At 29.8% G+C, this 12,482-nt stretch overlaps 2 protein-coding genes across 2 annotated transcripts; both read left to right on the top strand.

Moving 5' to 3' along the window:
* Positions 1-503: 503 nt before the first annotated feature.
* On the top strand, positions 504-4,235 carry LOC146535517 (uncharacterized). Its single transcript, XM_085191766.1, has 4 exons — positions 504-941; positions 1,446-1,559; positions 3,360-3,546; positions 3,932-4,235. The coding sequence occupies exons 1-4, from the start codon at positions 629-631 to the stop codon at positions 4,116-4,118; spliced, it is 801 nt and encodes a 266-aa protein (XP_085047892.1). The 5' UTR covers positions 504-628; the 3' UTR covers positions 4,119-4,235.
* A 4,799-nt stretch (positions 4,236-9,034) lies between these two features.
* LOC146535516 (protein rolling stone-like) lies at positions 9,035-11,368 on the top strand. The gene is made up of 4 exons (XM_085191567.1): positions 9,035-9,401; positions 9,559-9,669; positions 9,933-10,122; positions 11,091-11,368. The coding sequence occupies exons 1-4, from the start codon at positions 9,086-9,088 to the stop codon at positions 11,320-11,322; spliced, it is 849 nt and encodes a 282-aa protein (XP_085047693.1). The 5' UTR covers positions 9,035-9,085; the 3' UTR covers positions 11,323-11,368.
* Positions 11,369-12,482: the final 1,114 nt, after the last annotated feature.

Here is a 12,482-nt window from a genome sequence, read left to right as displayed (position 1 = left end):
TGTGAATTTAATACATTATTCATGGTTTAAATTACAATTTATTGTGTGTATACTAAACTAAACGACCAATTTCCCCTAAATACACTAAATATAAAATAAAAATTCATATAGATGGAGCGGTCGAAGCCGCGAGCGATTCGATAGTCTTAAGTATAATTAAAATGTCGTTTGCAAAATATAATATTTTATTTGTAAAGTACATTTTCATCCACAACATAGCACATACATTGTAATAATAGTAGAATATTTTTCGTGTAAACTTTTTTAATTTTTTAAAACAAAGTCACAACCATCTTATAAATACTTAACTACTCAGTTAAAATTGTCCTAATATTGTTAGGTATATAAGAGAGAGAGAGAGAGAGAGAGAGAGAGAGAGAGAGAGAGAGAGAGAGAGAGACTTCTAATCCTAACAATCAATTTATAGCAAAATCTATGTGATGTAGCTGAAACTGACTAATACTCACAGTATTATCAAATCGATCGCAAATCTTATCTGTGATAAAGTAGAGACGTTTTGGAGTTTGGACGAGGTAGTTTTAGACGAGTCGCGCGCAGAGCGAAACGGTAGTGAAGTTTAGTGGCGCGTACTTTTAAAATAACTTAACGACTTACAAAAATTGTGAAAATGGGTGCAATAAAAAAATATTTCAAACAACAATTTCAACTTCAAATGTTCACTTTAGATTATGAAGATGCGTCGGATTTTTATATAAGCGCTTTCCAAAGGAACAGATCTCCTCTACCCTTACTGTTCTTGCGAGGAATACTTCTCTTTGGCTGTATTGGTATATTATTAGCATCTTTCACTCTCACTGCAATATATGTGTCAGCGGCCTTTTGGCCTATATATATGACCCACTGGGGATTAATTTTTATTACTCTGGCTAGTGGTTTTGCTTTTGGAATATCAGCGAGAGCGTACTACAAAGGACCTATAGGTAAGAAAAAATATAGAATAATATATAAATACACATATTTTTAAAAAAATGTTTTAATAATACTCAGAGAGCTCTCGTAATATTGGTTTCGTTCAAATCTATGTTCTTTTTAAACGGTTTTTTTTAATAATAAATATTGTAAAATGTATTTTCCTTGTATAACTGTTTGAATTCATTACAATGATAATATTAATGCTAAATGAAATATGCGATTAAGCGTTTATTTTATCTCAAAAGGGATTTGTCCAATAAAATTTTATTATTTATACAACTTACAATATAATGTCTACATATCAAAGATAATTGTTCAATTTACTTAAATTATCATTTCAGTCGATATTATTAATTAAATTACAATTATTTAATTTTTACAGGCTAGTCCTGAAAGGTTACACATAATACGTATACCATCTATAATTCATAAAACGATCTGTTTGTCATTGATAATAACTGTGTTTAAAACATTTTTTTAAGGATTTAAAATTTTCCTATTTATTTCTCCAGACGCTGCTTTTGGCCTGCCGTGGTATATAAAATGTTACTGGACTATATACTCAATAGCAATCAATCTAGCATTTTTCATAACAATATTTTACTGGATATTTTTAGCTGGTGCAAGTAAGTGATTTTTGAATTATTTTTCTTGCTTGTAATATTACATTATTTGGTTGTTAGTAGTTATTAAATCTAAGGAAAGATGATAAAAAAATATAAATAACTGATTACCCACTGATTATTTTTGTACGTGTAAGGAAATGATTTAGGCAAAAACTATTCGTGATACAGACATTACGCATAAGTGATATATGTTTAGATATGTTAAAGATATTAATCCACACACGGCACTTTTATTTACATTTCAGTGACAAAGAGATGTCAACCATCCAAACCCATCAACCTAGTGTGAAAACACTACGTTGCCGTAAGGCATTTCCGTTCTTCACTTTTAAGTTACATACTGAGCGGATTCCAACTGTAATTTTAAACATAAAAAAAACACTACAAAACTAGCACTATATTACAAAAACCTTAATGTTATTGAATTAAAGTCAAGAGTAGGAGCACTGTACGTTAATTATGTTATATTATTTTATCAATTGGTAACAAAAAATGAAAATGCTGACATTTTCTTTATCTTCGTGTGTAACCTACAATCTATTTTAATTCGTGTATAATTTGTATAAAATTAACTGATAAAACACATAATGACTCACGTTGTAGGATTATATCTATGTTGCTCATTTCATTTATATTTAATAATACCTTGTAAAAGAACTATTTTGAATATTTTTTTAAACGACAAAAAAAAAGGGTAATAAAAATAAATTATTCCTTCGAGTAGGAATCGAACCCACACACGCCACAATGGCCTATTTTTAACCAACTTCTGTAAGAAAAGGAGGTTATCAATTCGACTGTATTTTTTTTTTCATTTATATACTTTATTAACTGTTCTTAAAAAAATTTGAAGAAATAAGTTAGTAATCATTTATTTTCTATGAAATACCTATAAATTTTCTATTTTCGATTTTTTTCCTTTTTTAACCGACTTCTGTAAGAAAAGGATTAAGGTTATCAATTCGATTGTATTTTTTTTTTTTTATGTTTGTTACCTCATAACTTTTAACTGGGTGAACCGATTTTGATAATTGTTTTTTTATTTGAAAGGTATAGCTTCCCGAATGGTCCCATTTTTTTGGTCCATGTCTGACAATGGTATCCATGAGAAAATCACATAAGTCTAAGTAGGCATGCTCGCGACTAAAGCCGATTAACTCAATGTCGCGCCAACCGATTTTGATGATTCTTTTTTTATTTGAAAGGATACACTTCAAGGATAATTTGGTGAAAGTTTGGTTAGGTTTCGATTATGAAATCCGGAGAAAATTGAGAAAGTTTGTTTTTTTTTGGTAAAAAATTGATTATACTGTAATAGTTACAAGCAAAAACTTTTTAAATTGATGTCAGAAGTGAGAATCCTGATGGTTGCATTTCTTTTCAACCAACCTCAAAAAAGAGGATATTCTCATTTTCAACCAACTTCAAAGAAGGGAGATTCCCAATTCGCCCGAATACTTTTTATGTATGTTCTTGTTAATATACCAAAATGTAACTTTGCACAAAAATAATACCTAATTAAATTTTTAACGTTTTACATAGGACAATCACAACCAATCGTTGAGAACCACTACCACCACCATCACCACTCGTTTAAGAAGCATCATTTTAAGATCTACCCATCACTTAAAATCATAAAATAAATTAATTTTTAACAAAAAGAAAAACCGACTTCTAACAAGGAACTAAAAAGTGAAAAATAATTTTACAAAGATTTTATAATTTTGAAGTCGGAAGATCCTGTAAAGGTACCGGTTTTTTTTTTGAAAGATTCATAAAATTATATTATTCTGTTTACAGACCAGGAGTTCGCTGTTAATATGATATTAGACGTATTTATACACGCAGTGAACAGTGTGTTAATGGTAGTCCTCTTTATGTCAGCCCGCCAACCTACAAATCTGCTGCACTTCTACCACACTGTAGTTCTGTCCATCGTATATGTAATATTCACTGTGATATATTATTTTGCTGGAGGGACCGATCCGTAAGTATTCTTATATATATATAATAAAAATATATTTTATATTGATTGCAATATTATTTTACTCGACTGATGAAAGCTAAGTAGAGTAATGTGTTTATGTTTGTATGGCTCTAAGAAATACTGTAGAGACCAAACGGGTTGACAATCACCAAGATTTCATCCAATGAAACCTTCTCAAGGAACATTGAATTTATTTTGGAAAAAGAAATATTTATTTATCAACATCATAGCACAGTTATCTAGTTCCTCATTGTAGGCGATAAGTTAGCTTATATATAATTAATATTTTCATCCGGCTTGTCGATGTTCAAGCCAAAAATGTTAAATTCAAAATTTTATATTAAATTAAATATTCCAAAAATCACATATAAAAATAACTCCACAGGTTAGGAAATGCCTTCGTGTATCCTGTACTGGATTGGGCAAATCCAGGTGCAGCAGCCATAATGATTGTCATCGCAGCTATACTTATCATCATCCTGCAATTCATTATTGCTCTACTAACAGTAGCTAGAGATGCTATAGCTAAATCCTGTGAAAGTCGCACGGACAGTTTCACGTTAGCTGCTTAATTTTAAGAAAACTAGAATATTTTTAGTGTTTTTAAAGAAACACTAAGTTAAATATCTAAAGTCTCAAATATATTTTTATTTATTTATTTATTTATACTTTATTGTACACCACAAGCATAAGAAAACAAAGTTACAAACTACATTTAGTACTTATAAGCTAATACCCTGGGATCCGGCCGTTGAATCCTGCATATACGAGTTTTCTTAATTAAACCTATATTAATGAATAATACATGATTAGTAGAACAGATTACACCTGGGTTGCCTGGAAGAATCCTGCCGCAATCACCTTTAATTACATTTTTTCGTAACTCGTTTTTGGAGAAAATTGCACCAATACGTTTTTTATATGAATCGCACATCATTTGAAAGATAATTCCATAAGGAATTGGAAAATTAAGGGTTGCCAGCTCTCAGTCTGCCGCAAGTCTAGGGTTGCCTGGTTTAAACATGTCACTAAATGTTAATAATTTGCACTCATGTGTTTTTTTAATGAATTATATATCAAATTAAAGCTTATTTTTTTCTGAACACTATAAAACAGGGTTGCCTGGAAAATTCCTGCCGCAAACAGGGGTTGCCAGCGTTTGAAATATTTTATTCCGGTTCCGTTTGACTATGAGAATAGACGATGAAATGCGCGGTCTGCCTTATGTTTTAAAGTAAAATATTATATAATAGAAGGTCAATCTTAAAATCAATGTTTATTCTAATTGTTCACCTGTTAAATGATGATTTTAATCATATTAAGTACACGCAGAAAACTATTTAAAGATCATGGGGCAGAAGAAATCATCCTTATTTTTAAAGTAAAATAATGAATCTATAATATTGAGTCTTTGCAAAATCTATTTTCTAAATTTATTTATTAATTTAAATTACCATTTTGAAACAATTAAATTATCTAGTTAAATAAATGTTTACAAATATTGATCTACTATAATCTATTAATACATATACATCATGTTCCCTTAATATAATGAAGGGTGACCATTATTGCGGATATTTTTTTTATTAATTATATTGAAAAATACATTTCAATGAACTCTCTCTCTTCGTCCTCTACTTGTTTGATTTGACAAGGCTTGCCGCAATTATTTTTTTCTCACGCAATTTTTAATAATTTGCATAGGAAAGAAATATATATAATAGAATTATAATAAACAAAACTAAGTTAGCAAAATAAATTCGAAGAAAATCCGACAGTAATGCCGACTAATAAACGCTATTTACGGTTTATGACCAAGAGTCGGCAAATATCAATTAGTTGGCTATTTTTTACTATAGATAAACATTTTGCGGCGCGATACAAAGCAAACCAAATGCAATAAAATTATTTTCGAAGATGTATTGTTTCTAAATGCAATGTAAGTGCAGATGGCCAAATGAGTTGCTTTGAGCATATTACTTAGTTACTTACCTTTCGTTTTGGAGTAAAGACGTTTTTACTTGACGAAAATGAAGATGTGTTTTTTGTGCGGCAGGAGTGAAAATGTGATAGAATTTAACAAGGAATCTCTCCAAAAGTGTAAAATTATGTTATTGTTTCGCCAAAAAATGAATTTTAAATACAGTGACATTTTTTTAAATAGTGACACAATGCACAGTTATCATTTACAGTATTACAAAAAGTTCATTGTTTTAAAACAAAAATATAAAGAAGTATTTTTTAATTATTTTCTAATGCAAAACGTAAGTATACTTTAATATTTAATATTATATAGTTTAATAAAATGTAGACAATTGTGGCCGTGGGAGTTGCCTCAGTTTTGATTATACTAAGTTAGGGACGTTAGTGAGTGATTACGCTTTATTATAATTATAAGAACAATTCTTTCAGACCTAAATACCTTAAAAACTATCAGCATAGACGGAGAAGTTCTTGCCAGCGACATTTTTTTATCTATATTTTTTAATAGTTTTTATTAGTTGAATAGTTTTCATTTACTTTGCAAAAACGTAAATATTCGTACCAAAAAGATGGGCGCCATAGTTCTTTCTACGGATACGGACGGCGTTGTCAAATCAAACAAGCAGAGGGCGAAGAGAGGGAGAGAGATTGTTTATTGAAATGTAATTTTCCACATTTTCTTAATTAATAAAAAAAATATCCGCGATAATTGTCACCTCTCATTATATTAAGGAAACATGTTGTAATTAATACCTTATAGTAGATCGATATTTGTAAACATTTACTTAATTAGATAATTTAGTTGTTTTAAAAGGGTTATTTAACTAAATATCATTATTTATAAAATAAATTTTGCGAAGACTCAATATAATGGATTATTATTTTACTTGAAAAATAAGAATGATTTCATCTTTAAATAGTTTTCTGCGTGTACTTAATATGATTAAAATCATCATTTGACAGGTGAACAATTAGAATAAACATTGATTTTAAGATTGACCTTCTATTATATAATATTTTACTTTAAAACATAAGGCAGACCGCGCATTTCATCGTCTATTCTCATAGTCAAACGGAACCGGAATAAAATATTTCAAACGCTGGCAACCCCTGTTTGCGGCAGGAATTTTCCAGGCAACCCTGTTTTATAGTGTTCAGAAAAAAATAAGCTTTAATTTGATATATAATTCATTAAAAAAACACATGAGTGCAAATTATTAACATTTAGTGACATGTTTAAACCAGGCAACCCTAGACTTGCGGCAGACTGAGAGCTGGCAACCCTTAATTTTCCAATTCCTTATGGAATTATCTTTCAAATGATGTGCGATTCATATAAAAAACGTATTGGTGCAATTTTCTCCAAAAACGAGTTACGAAAAAATGTAATTAAAGGTCATTGCGGCAGGATTCTTCCAGGCAACCCAGGTGTAATCTGTTCTACTAATCATGTATTATTCATTAATATAGGTTTAATTAAGAAAACTCGTATATGCAGGATTCAACGGCCGGATCCCAGTCTATAATAACAAAGTGTGAAGTACAAAGGCGGTCTTATCGCTAATTAGCGATTTCTTCCAGACAACCTTGAGGTTAGGAGACATAAAATTTAAAATAAATTGTGGGTGGTGCAAATAAATAAACATACGTAAATAATATTTTATCCTAATACATAAACTTAATACACAAATATTTATAAAATAGTACAATATATAAAGTAATATAATAGACTAATACATAATAATATACATATATAATATATATTGATTTCATATAATAACAAAATATATATTAAGTAAATATAATAATCAAACGACTTAAGAATAGGTCTTAAGATAATATTCTTTAACAGATTTCTTAAATATACGTAAAGATTTGGAACGTCTAATAGGAAGTGGCAAGTCGTTCCAAAGATTTATCACTCGTACCACGAACGAGTTCTCATAAAACTTACTTGTGTAAGTAGGGAATCTTAAAGAGAGATTCTTAGTAGATCTCGCTCCTAAAAATTCAAAAGTTTCCCTTAAATAAGGCGGAGACTTATGGGTAAAGTTTTAAAAAAGTTTTATCTCAAGTTTCTAAATGGCATAGTATAAACGTTTATGTTATACATGTTTACAAGTGATTATTGGGAGGTCCTCATATTTAACGTGACCTTCAATCAATATCATCGATACTGTGTTCTTCAAATCAGCGAAGTCATCAAATTTATATTGAAATTTAATTTATATTATATATAATATAAATTAATTAATTATAATATATATATTAAATTAAATTATAATATATATATATATATATTTAACCTACCTTACTATTTATCACTATAATTTATTATAATATAATTATTACTTATTTTTAACCGACTTCTGTAAGAAAAGGAGGTTATCAATTCGACTGTATTTTTTTTTTCTAAGACTTTTTGTACAGAATAAAATATTTATGTAATATTTATTAATGAGTGTATAATATATGTTAAATGTTAATTTATAGTGTTGCCATAATATTTTTTTTGTTAAAATATTGAATAAAAAATTAAAATTTTAATAAATTTTATTTTTATAGAAAATTAAATTTTATTTAATTTGGAAGTCCTAAACTTCATTTACTTTAGTGACCTCAACAACATTGCCTCTATCGGAGTTCTAGTCTTTGATATAAATTATAATATTCTGTAGTTAAACACTTACACAAGTAAGGTTTTTTATAAAATTATTTTTCCTGCAACGCGACAATGGCCTAGTTGTTCATTGACTTCCTTTGAATTAATTCTAACTTAACTTTTTTTATTGCACTTGTAAATAAGTCAATTTGGTTATTATTATATTATAAACATAAAATTGGAATGGCGAGTGGACTGTGCTCAAAACAGAATTTAGACTAAAAAAAAAATCTTTTAAACTAAAAGGTCAATTCAAAGTCATGAAAGTTTGTTTTTGTTTTCTTAATTTTGAATTTGAAAAATAATTAAATCTGCAAATAGGCACACAACTATATTCTAATTATATTTATATTCCGCGCCACATTATCATTAAGCCGTGGAAGCCACTGGAGACCCAGCCCCCGACTGTACCATCCAAATTCAAGCAGTATTTTTTTTTATATCCAGCATATATCAAAGTAGACAGAGAGAACCTATTGTCAAGATACTCCGGTCTCAGTTGTTTGCCCGACTTCGAGACACTGTGTGTTGAGTAACGGAACCTGCCTTACTAGAGAGAGGAAATAAAAATAATTCATTTCTCAGGTAATTGCACTCATAACAATCACGATTGTCCAGATTGTACCATTACGCCGCGATGGCTTGAAAGCAGAGATCATAATCAAAAGGAAAAAGGCAAATATCTTAATGGTTAGAGTACTATACTTCATAAATGAAGTAATTTTTCATAGTAATCTTGTATTTGGAAATCAAAGAACTGCAACTGATAAAATTTGGCGTTGATAAATAAGCATATTGAGTCACACGATAACTCACGTTTGGAGATATGGTGTGGCCACTATTGATAACGGTGTATCATTGAGTTACTCTGAGGGTTGGGTTGCAGGTGTTAACATGAGTGCGATTGTTAATTATTTTAAAAAAGAATGCCGCTTGCTCATGATCGGCCTAGAACATAGCAAGCCATCGGACTTTTATATCAGTGTGTGGCAGACCACCCGGTCTCCTTTCCCATTGTTAGTGTTCAGGACATTACTTTTTCTGACATCCTTGGCTATAGTGATAACTTCAATCTCATTTTATATAAGTAGCCCAATACCCATTGGATATTGGTTTATATATTTAACTCATTGGGGTCTTACACTTATGACTCTATCTACTGGATTTGGAGCTGCAATTTCCGCAAAAAGATACTTCGCTGGACCTTTAAGTAAGTTTTTTTTAATTCTATCCAGTGAAATAATGTGAAATAATGATAGCAATTTAATGGTACATACAAATAACTTATATTTTTAAACTCTTCTAAGCGCCTTATAAAGAAGTTGCTGATAGGAGCTTAAAATAAAAAAGTAATTATTTTATTGCAGGCGCTGAATTCAGTTTACCTTGGTACGTAAAAACTTTTTGGGTACTCCATAATGTCTCTGTCCCTTTGGCATTTCTGATAACCGTGTTTTACTGGGCTATACTTTATAGTGGTAAGTTTAAACTCCTTTTCGTCTAAAACTTTTAAAATATATTTTTTTATATAATTACTGAGCGCTGTTAAATAGTTAAATTACATCAAAGAGAATTGAGGCCAGTCGTGGCGCAGGGGCAGTAATTGTGACTGTAAAATCGATTAGTTGTGGATAATCCCCACAACCCTTCCCCACATTCCCCAGAGGGGAATACTCAATATTTATTTAATATGTGGTTTATTTTTTTCATTTATAATAAGAAAAAATATATATGTTTTCAGATGATTTCTTAGAAGAAATCAACGCAGCCTTGGATGTAGCAATCCACGGAGTAAACTCTATAATAATGTTCTTACATCTCATAAGTTCCTCTCACCCTACGCGATTCCTGCATTTAGTCCATCCGTTTGCCTTCGCACTGACCTACGTGTTCTTCAGTATAATATACTATATCGCTGGCGGCAAGAACCCGTAAGTTTATAAAACTTAACATATTTTTATAACAAGAACAATACACGAACGTCTCGATTTCATAACAATGCCTTTGTAATGTATCACGCACATCCTCTTTATTTAATGTTTTTGTTCACATTAAGATATTTGCACGTGTTAGAATATGTGCTGATACAAGAATTTACATACTATGTACGTATGTACTTAAGTAATTTTTTTCTATCATTGTTAATTAAAAGAAATACATGAGTAAGTTCGTACTAAGTTTTCATTAGACTACATCTGGCTTCTATGTGATGATTTTGGTTCGCTCCCCACAAGGGGGAAATAACTTATTTTCATTTTTCTGATCTGGTATACAAATTGCAGCGTTGGTTCTCAGCTCATTTCATATTCTGGAATTCAGGCGAAAGTATAGAACGGAGTATCTTAAGTAATTCTAGGTTTTGCTATATGCAGGAAAATACAAACGATTAGTGTACATTACACATTCAAAATAAGACACTGGTACGATACACTGCCACTGTATTTTTTTTTTGTTCTGTTACTAAAGATATGTTCTTATTAATTTAAAAGTTACTTTTCATATTGCTTGTGTTTAGCAAGTTTGAAAACTTTTATTTTTATAAATAACAATAGTAAACACAACATATGATATGGCTGAAGTGGAACGCAAGTAACTTTCAAGCATGTGGTTTAATCGGTTATTTAAAACTATAGATAATTATCTTGAACTAGTAAATAAATATTATAATAACACTTTGTAGCTGCCTGTCTATAATATAGACAGAATTAGACATAGATACCTACTCGTGGGTATGTCTAATTGTGTCATATTTAAGTCATAGTTACTTTGTCATCTTTCTACTCGTTCATCAACAGACAGAAGTTGTTTATTTTAGAATCTTTTTTTCTTTCTTCATTTCACCTGAAACGACGCAATAAATATAAAACAGCATTAAGTCTTAATTATATACTTTTTTCAGGCTTGGAGACCCATGGGTATATCCAGTAGTAAATTGGGAACAACCAGGATCAACTACTGTGGTGGTGATCATCACAGGAATACTTCTAGTTCTTTTGCACTTCGTTACCATCGGTCTTGCAGTTGCACGGGATAGCATCGCGAAACGTCTTATAAGACCTTCAGTTACAGTACACATCGATGAAGGCATACCTCTAAGAACTAATATAACTCAACAAACCAATATAGTATAGTTTTATCGAATATTTAAGTTAAGATTTTAAAGATAATTATTTGTTTTTGTTAATAAAAAAATGATGTAACTTTTTTTATGTTATTTAATATTTTTTCTTCTTCACGCATTATTCCCATGCATGATGTCACATAAATTTGATGCGTAATAATTTCAATATCGTATAAACTGCGAGCATTTTCTCTTAAGGGGTTAATCTCGTACATCCTTCCCCTAATAACTTATCTTTTGACAAAGAAATATAAGTCAATCATTAATTTAGTAGGAGTAGTAATGTAGGAGTAAATTAATAAATCAATAATAGGACATAATAGACAAATAGAAATATTATTTACTTTTTGTTTTTCTTATAATAGCAGTAGCATAATCATAAATACACTTCTTTTAATGTTAATTTTTAAAAGTAGTTATTAGATAATATATATATATTTAAACAATACTTTAATTGATTTATTTACTGCTTATTAAAATTATTATTTCTATAGAGGTCACATTTTTATCAGACATTTGTTCACACTCGTAACTTAAACAGGCATTGTATTTCTATGTTAAGTCATTGGAGGTAGCGTGGCGTGACTGTTCACCGAATGCGTAATTAAATTATGTATTTTTTCCCTTGATTTGTGTAAAAATTAAACAATTTTAAACTAATATCTAATGTAAGTAGCTATTGGAATGTGGACTAATATCTAAAAGACGCGAAGAAAATAGATACAGAGATTCCAATGAGTCATAATATTTCTTAGTCCAAACATTTAATTTTTAGGGTTTCATACCTAAAAGTGCAAATGCATTTTGTATGAAGTTTGACTTGTAATCAAACTGGGTGGGTACTTTCTGTGGACATACAGTTATGAAATTTACAATTCTAGTAAAGAAAAAAATACGAGTCCGACTCGCACTTATCAGTTTTTTATTAAATTTAATAAATGTTTTACGATAGGTACGTTTAGTCAATCATGAACTTTAGTGATCCTTAATTGTTCAACTAAAAAATTACTTGAAATTAGAAAAAGCTAACGTCGGCTTTACTGACTTGTATAACAGAACAGAAAATATAAATAAACTTTGTCCTTAACTTTAACCTTTTCTGTTTGTGACTTCGAAATATTCAACACTCACCTACGTTTCATGACTCTAGTAGGTACTATTTATTGTTAT

This window comes from Heliconius melpomene, chromosome 10, assembly GCF_056956725.1.
Source record: "Heliconius melpomene rosina isolate 202511_hmr_F chromosome 10, ASM5695672v1, whole genome shotgun sequence".
In the NCBI taxonomy this organism is placed as follows: domain Eukaryota; kingdom Metazoa; phylum Arthropoda; class Insecta; order Lepidoptera; family Nymphalidae; genus Heliconius; species Heliconius melpomene.
The sequence above is the reverse complement of the archived record's forward strand: the minus strand, read 5'-3'. Positions and strand labels throughout refer to the sequence as shown.

Coding starts and splice junctions, on each gene's coding strand:
- LOC146535517 (XM_085191766.1), top strand. CDS start 629: ATGGGTGCAATAAAAAAATATTTCAAACAACAATTTCAACTTCAAATG. Junction 942..1,445: donor GTACTACAAAGGACCTATAG/GTAAGAAAAAAT, acceptor TTATTTCTCCAG/ACGCTGCTTTTGGCCTGCCG. Junction 1,560..3,359: donor GATATTTTTAGCTGGTGCAA/GTAAGTGATTTT, acceptor TTCTGTTTACAG/ACCAGGAGTTCGCTGTTAAT.
- LOC146535516 (XM_085191567.1), top strand. CDS start 9,086: ATGAGTGCGATTGTTAATTATTTTAAAAAAGAATGCCGCTTGCTCATG. Junction 9,670..9,932: donor CTGGGCTATACTTTATAGTG/GTAAGTTTAAAC, acceptor ATATGTTTTCAG/ATGATTTCTTAGAAGAAATC. Junction 10,123..11,090: donor ATCGCTGGCGGCAAGAACCC/GTAAGTTTATAA, acceptor TACTTTTTTCAG/GCTTGGAGACCCATGGGTAT.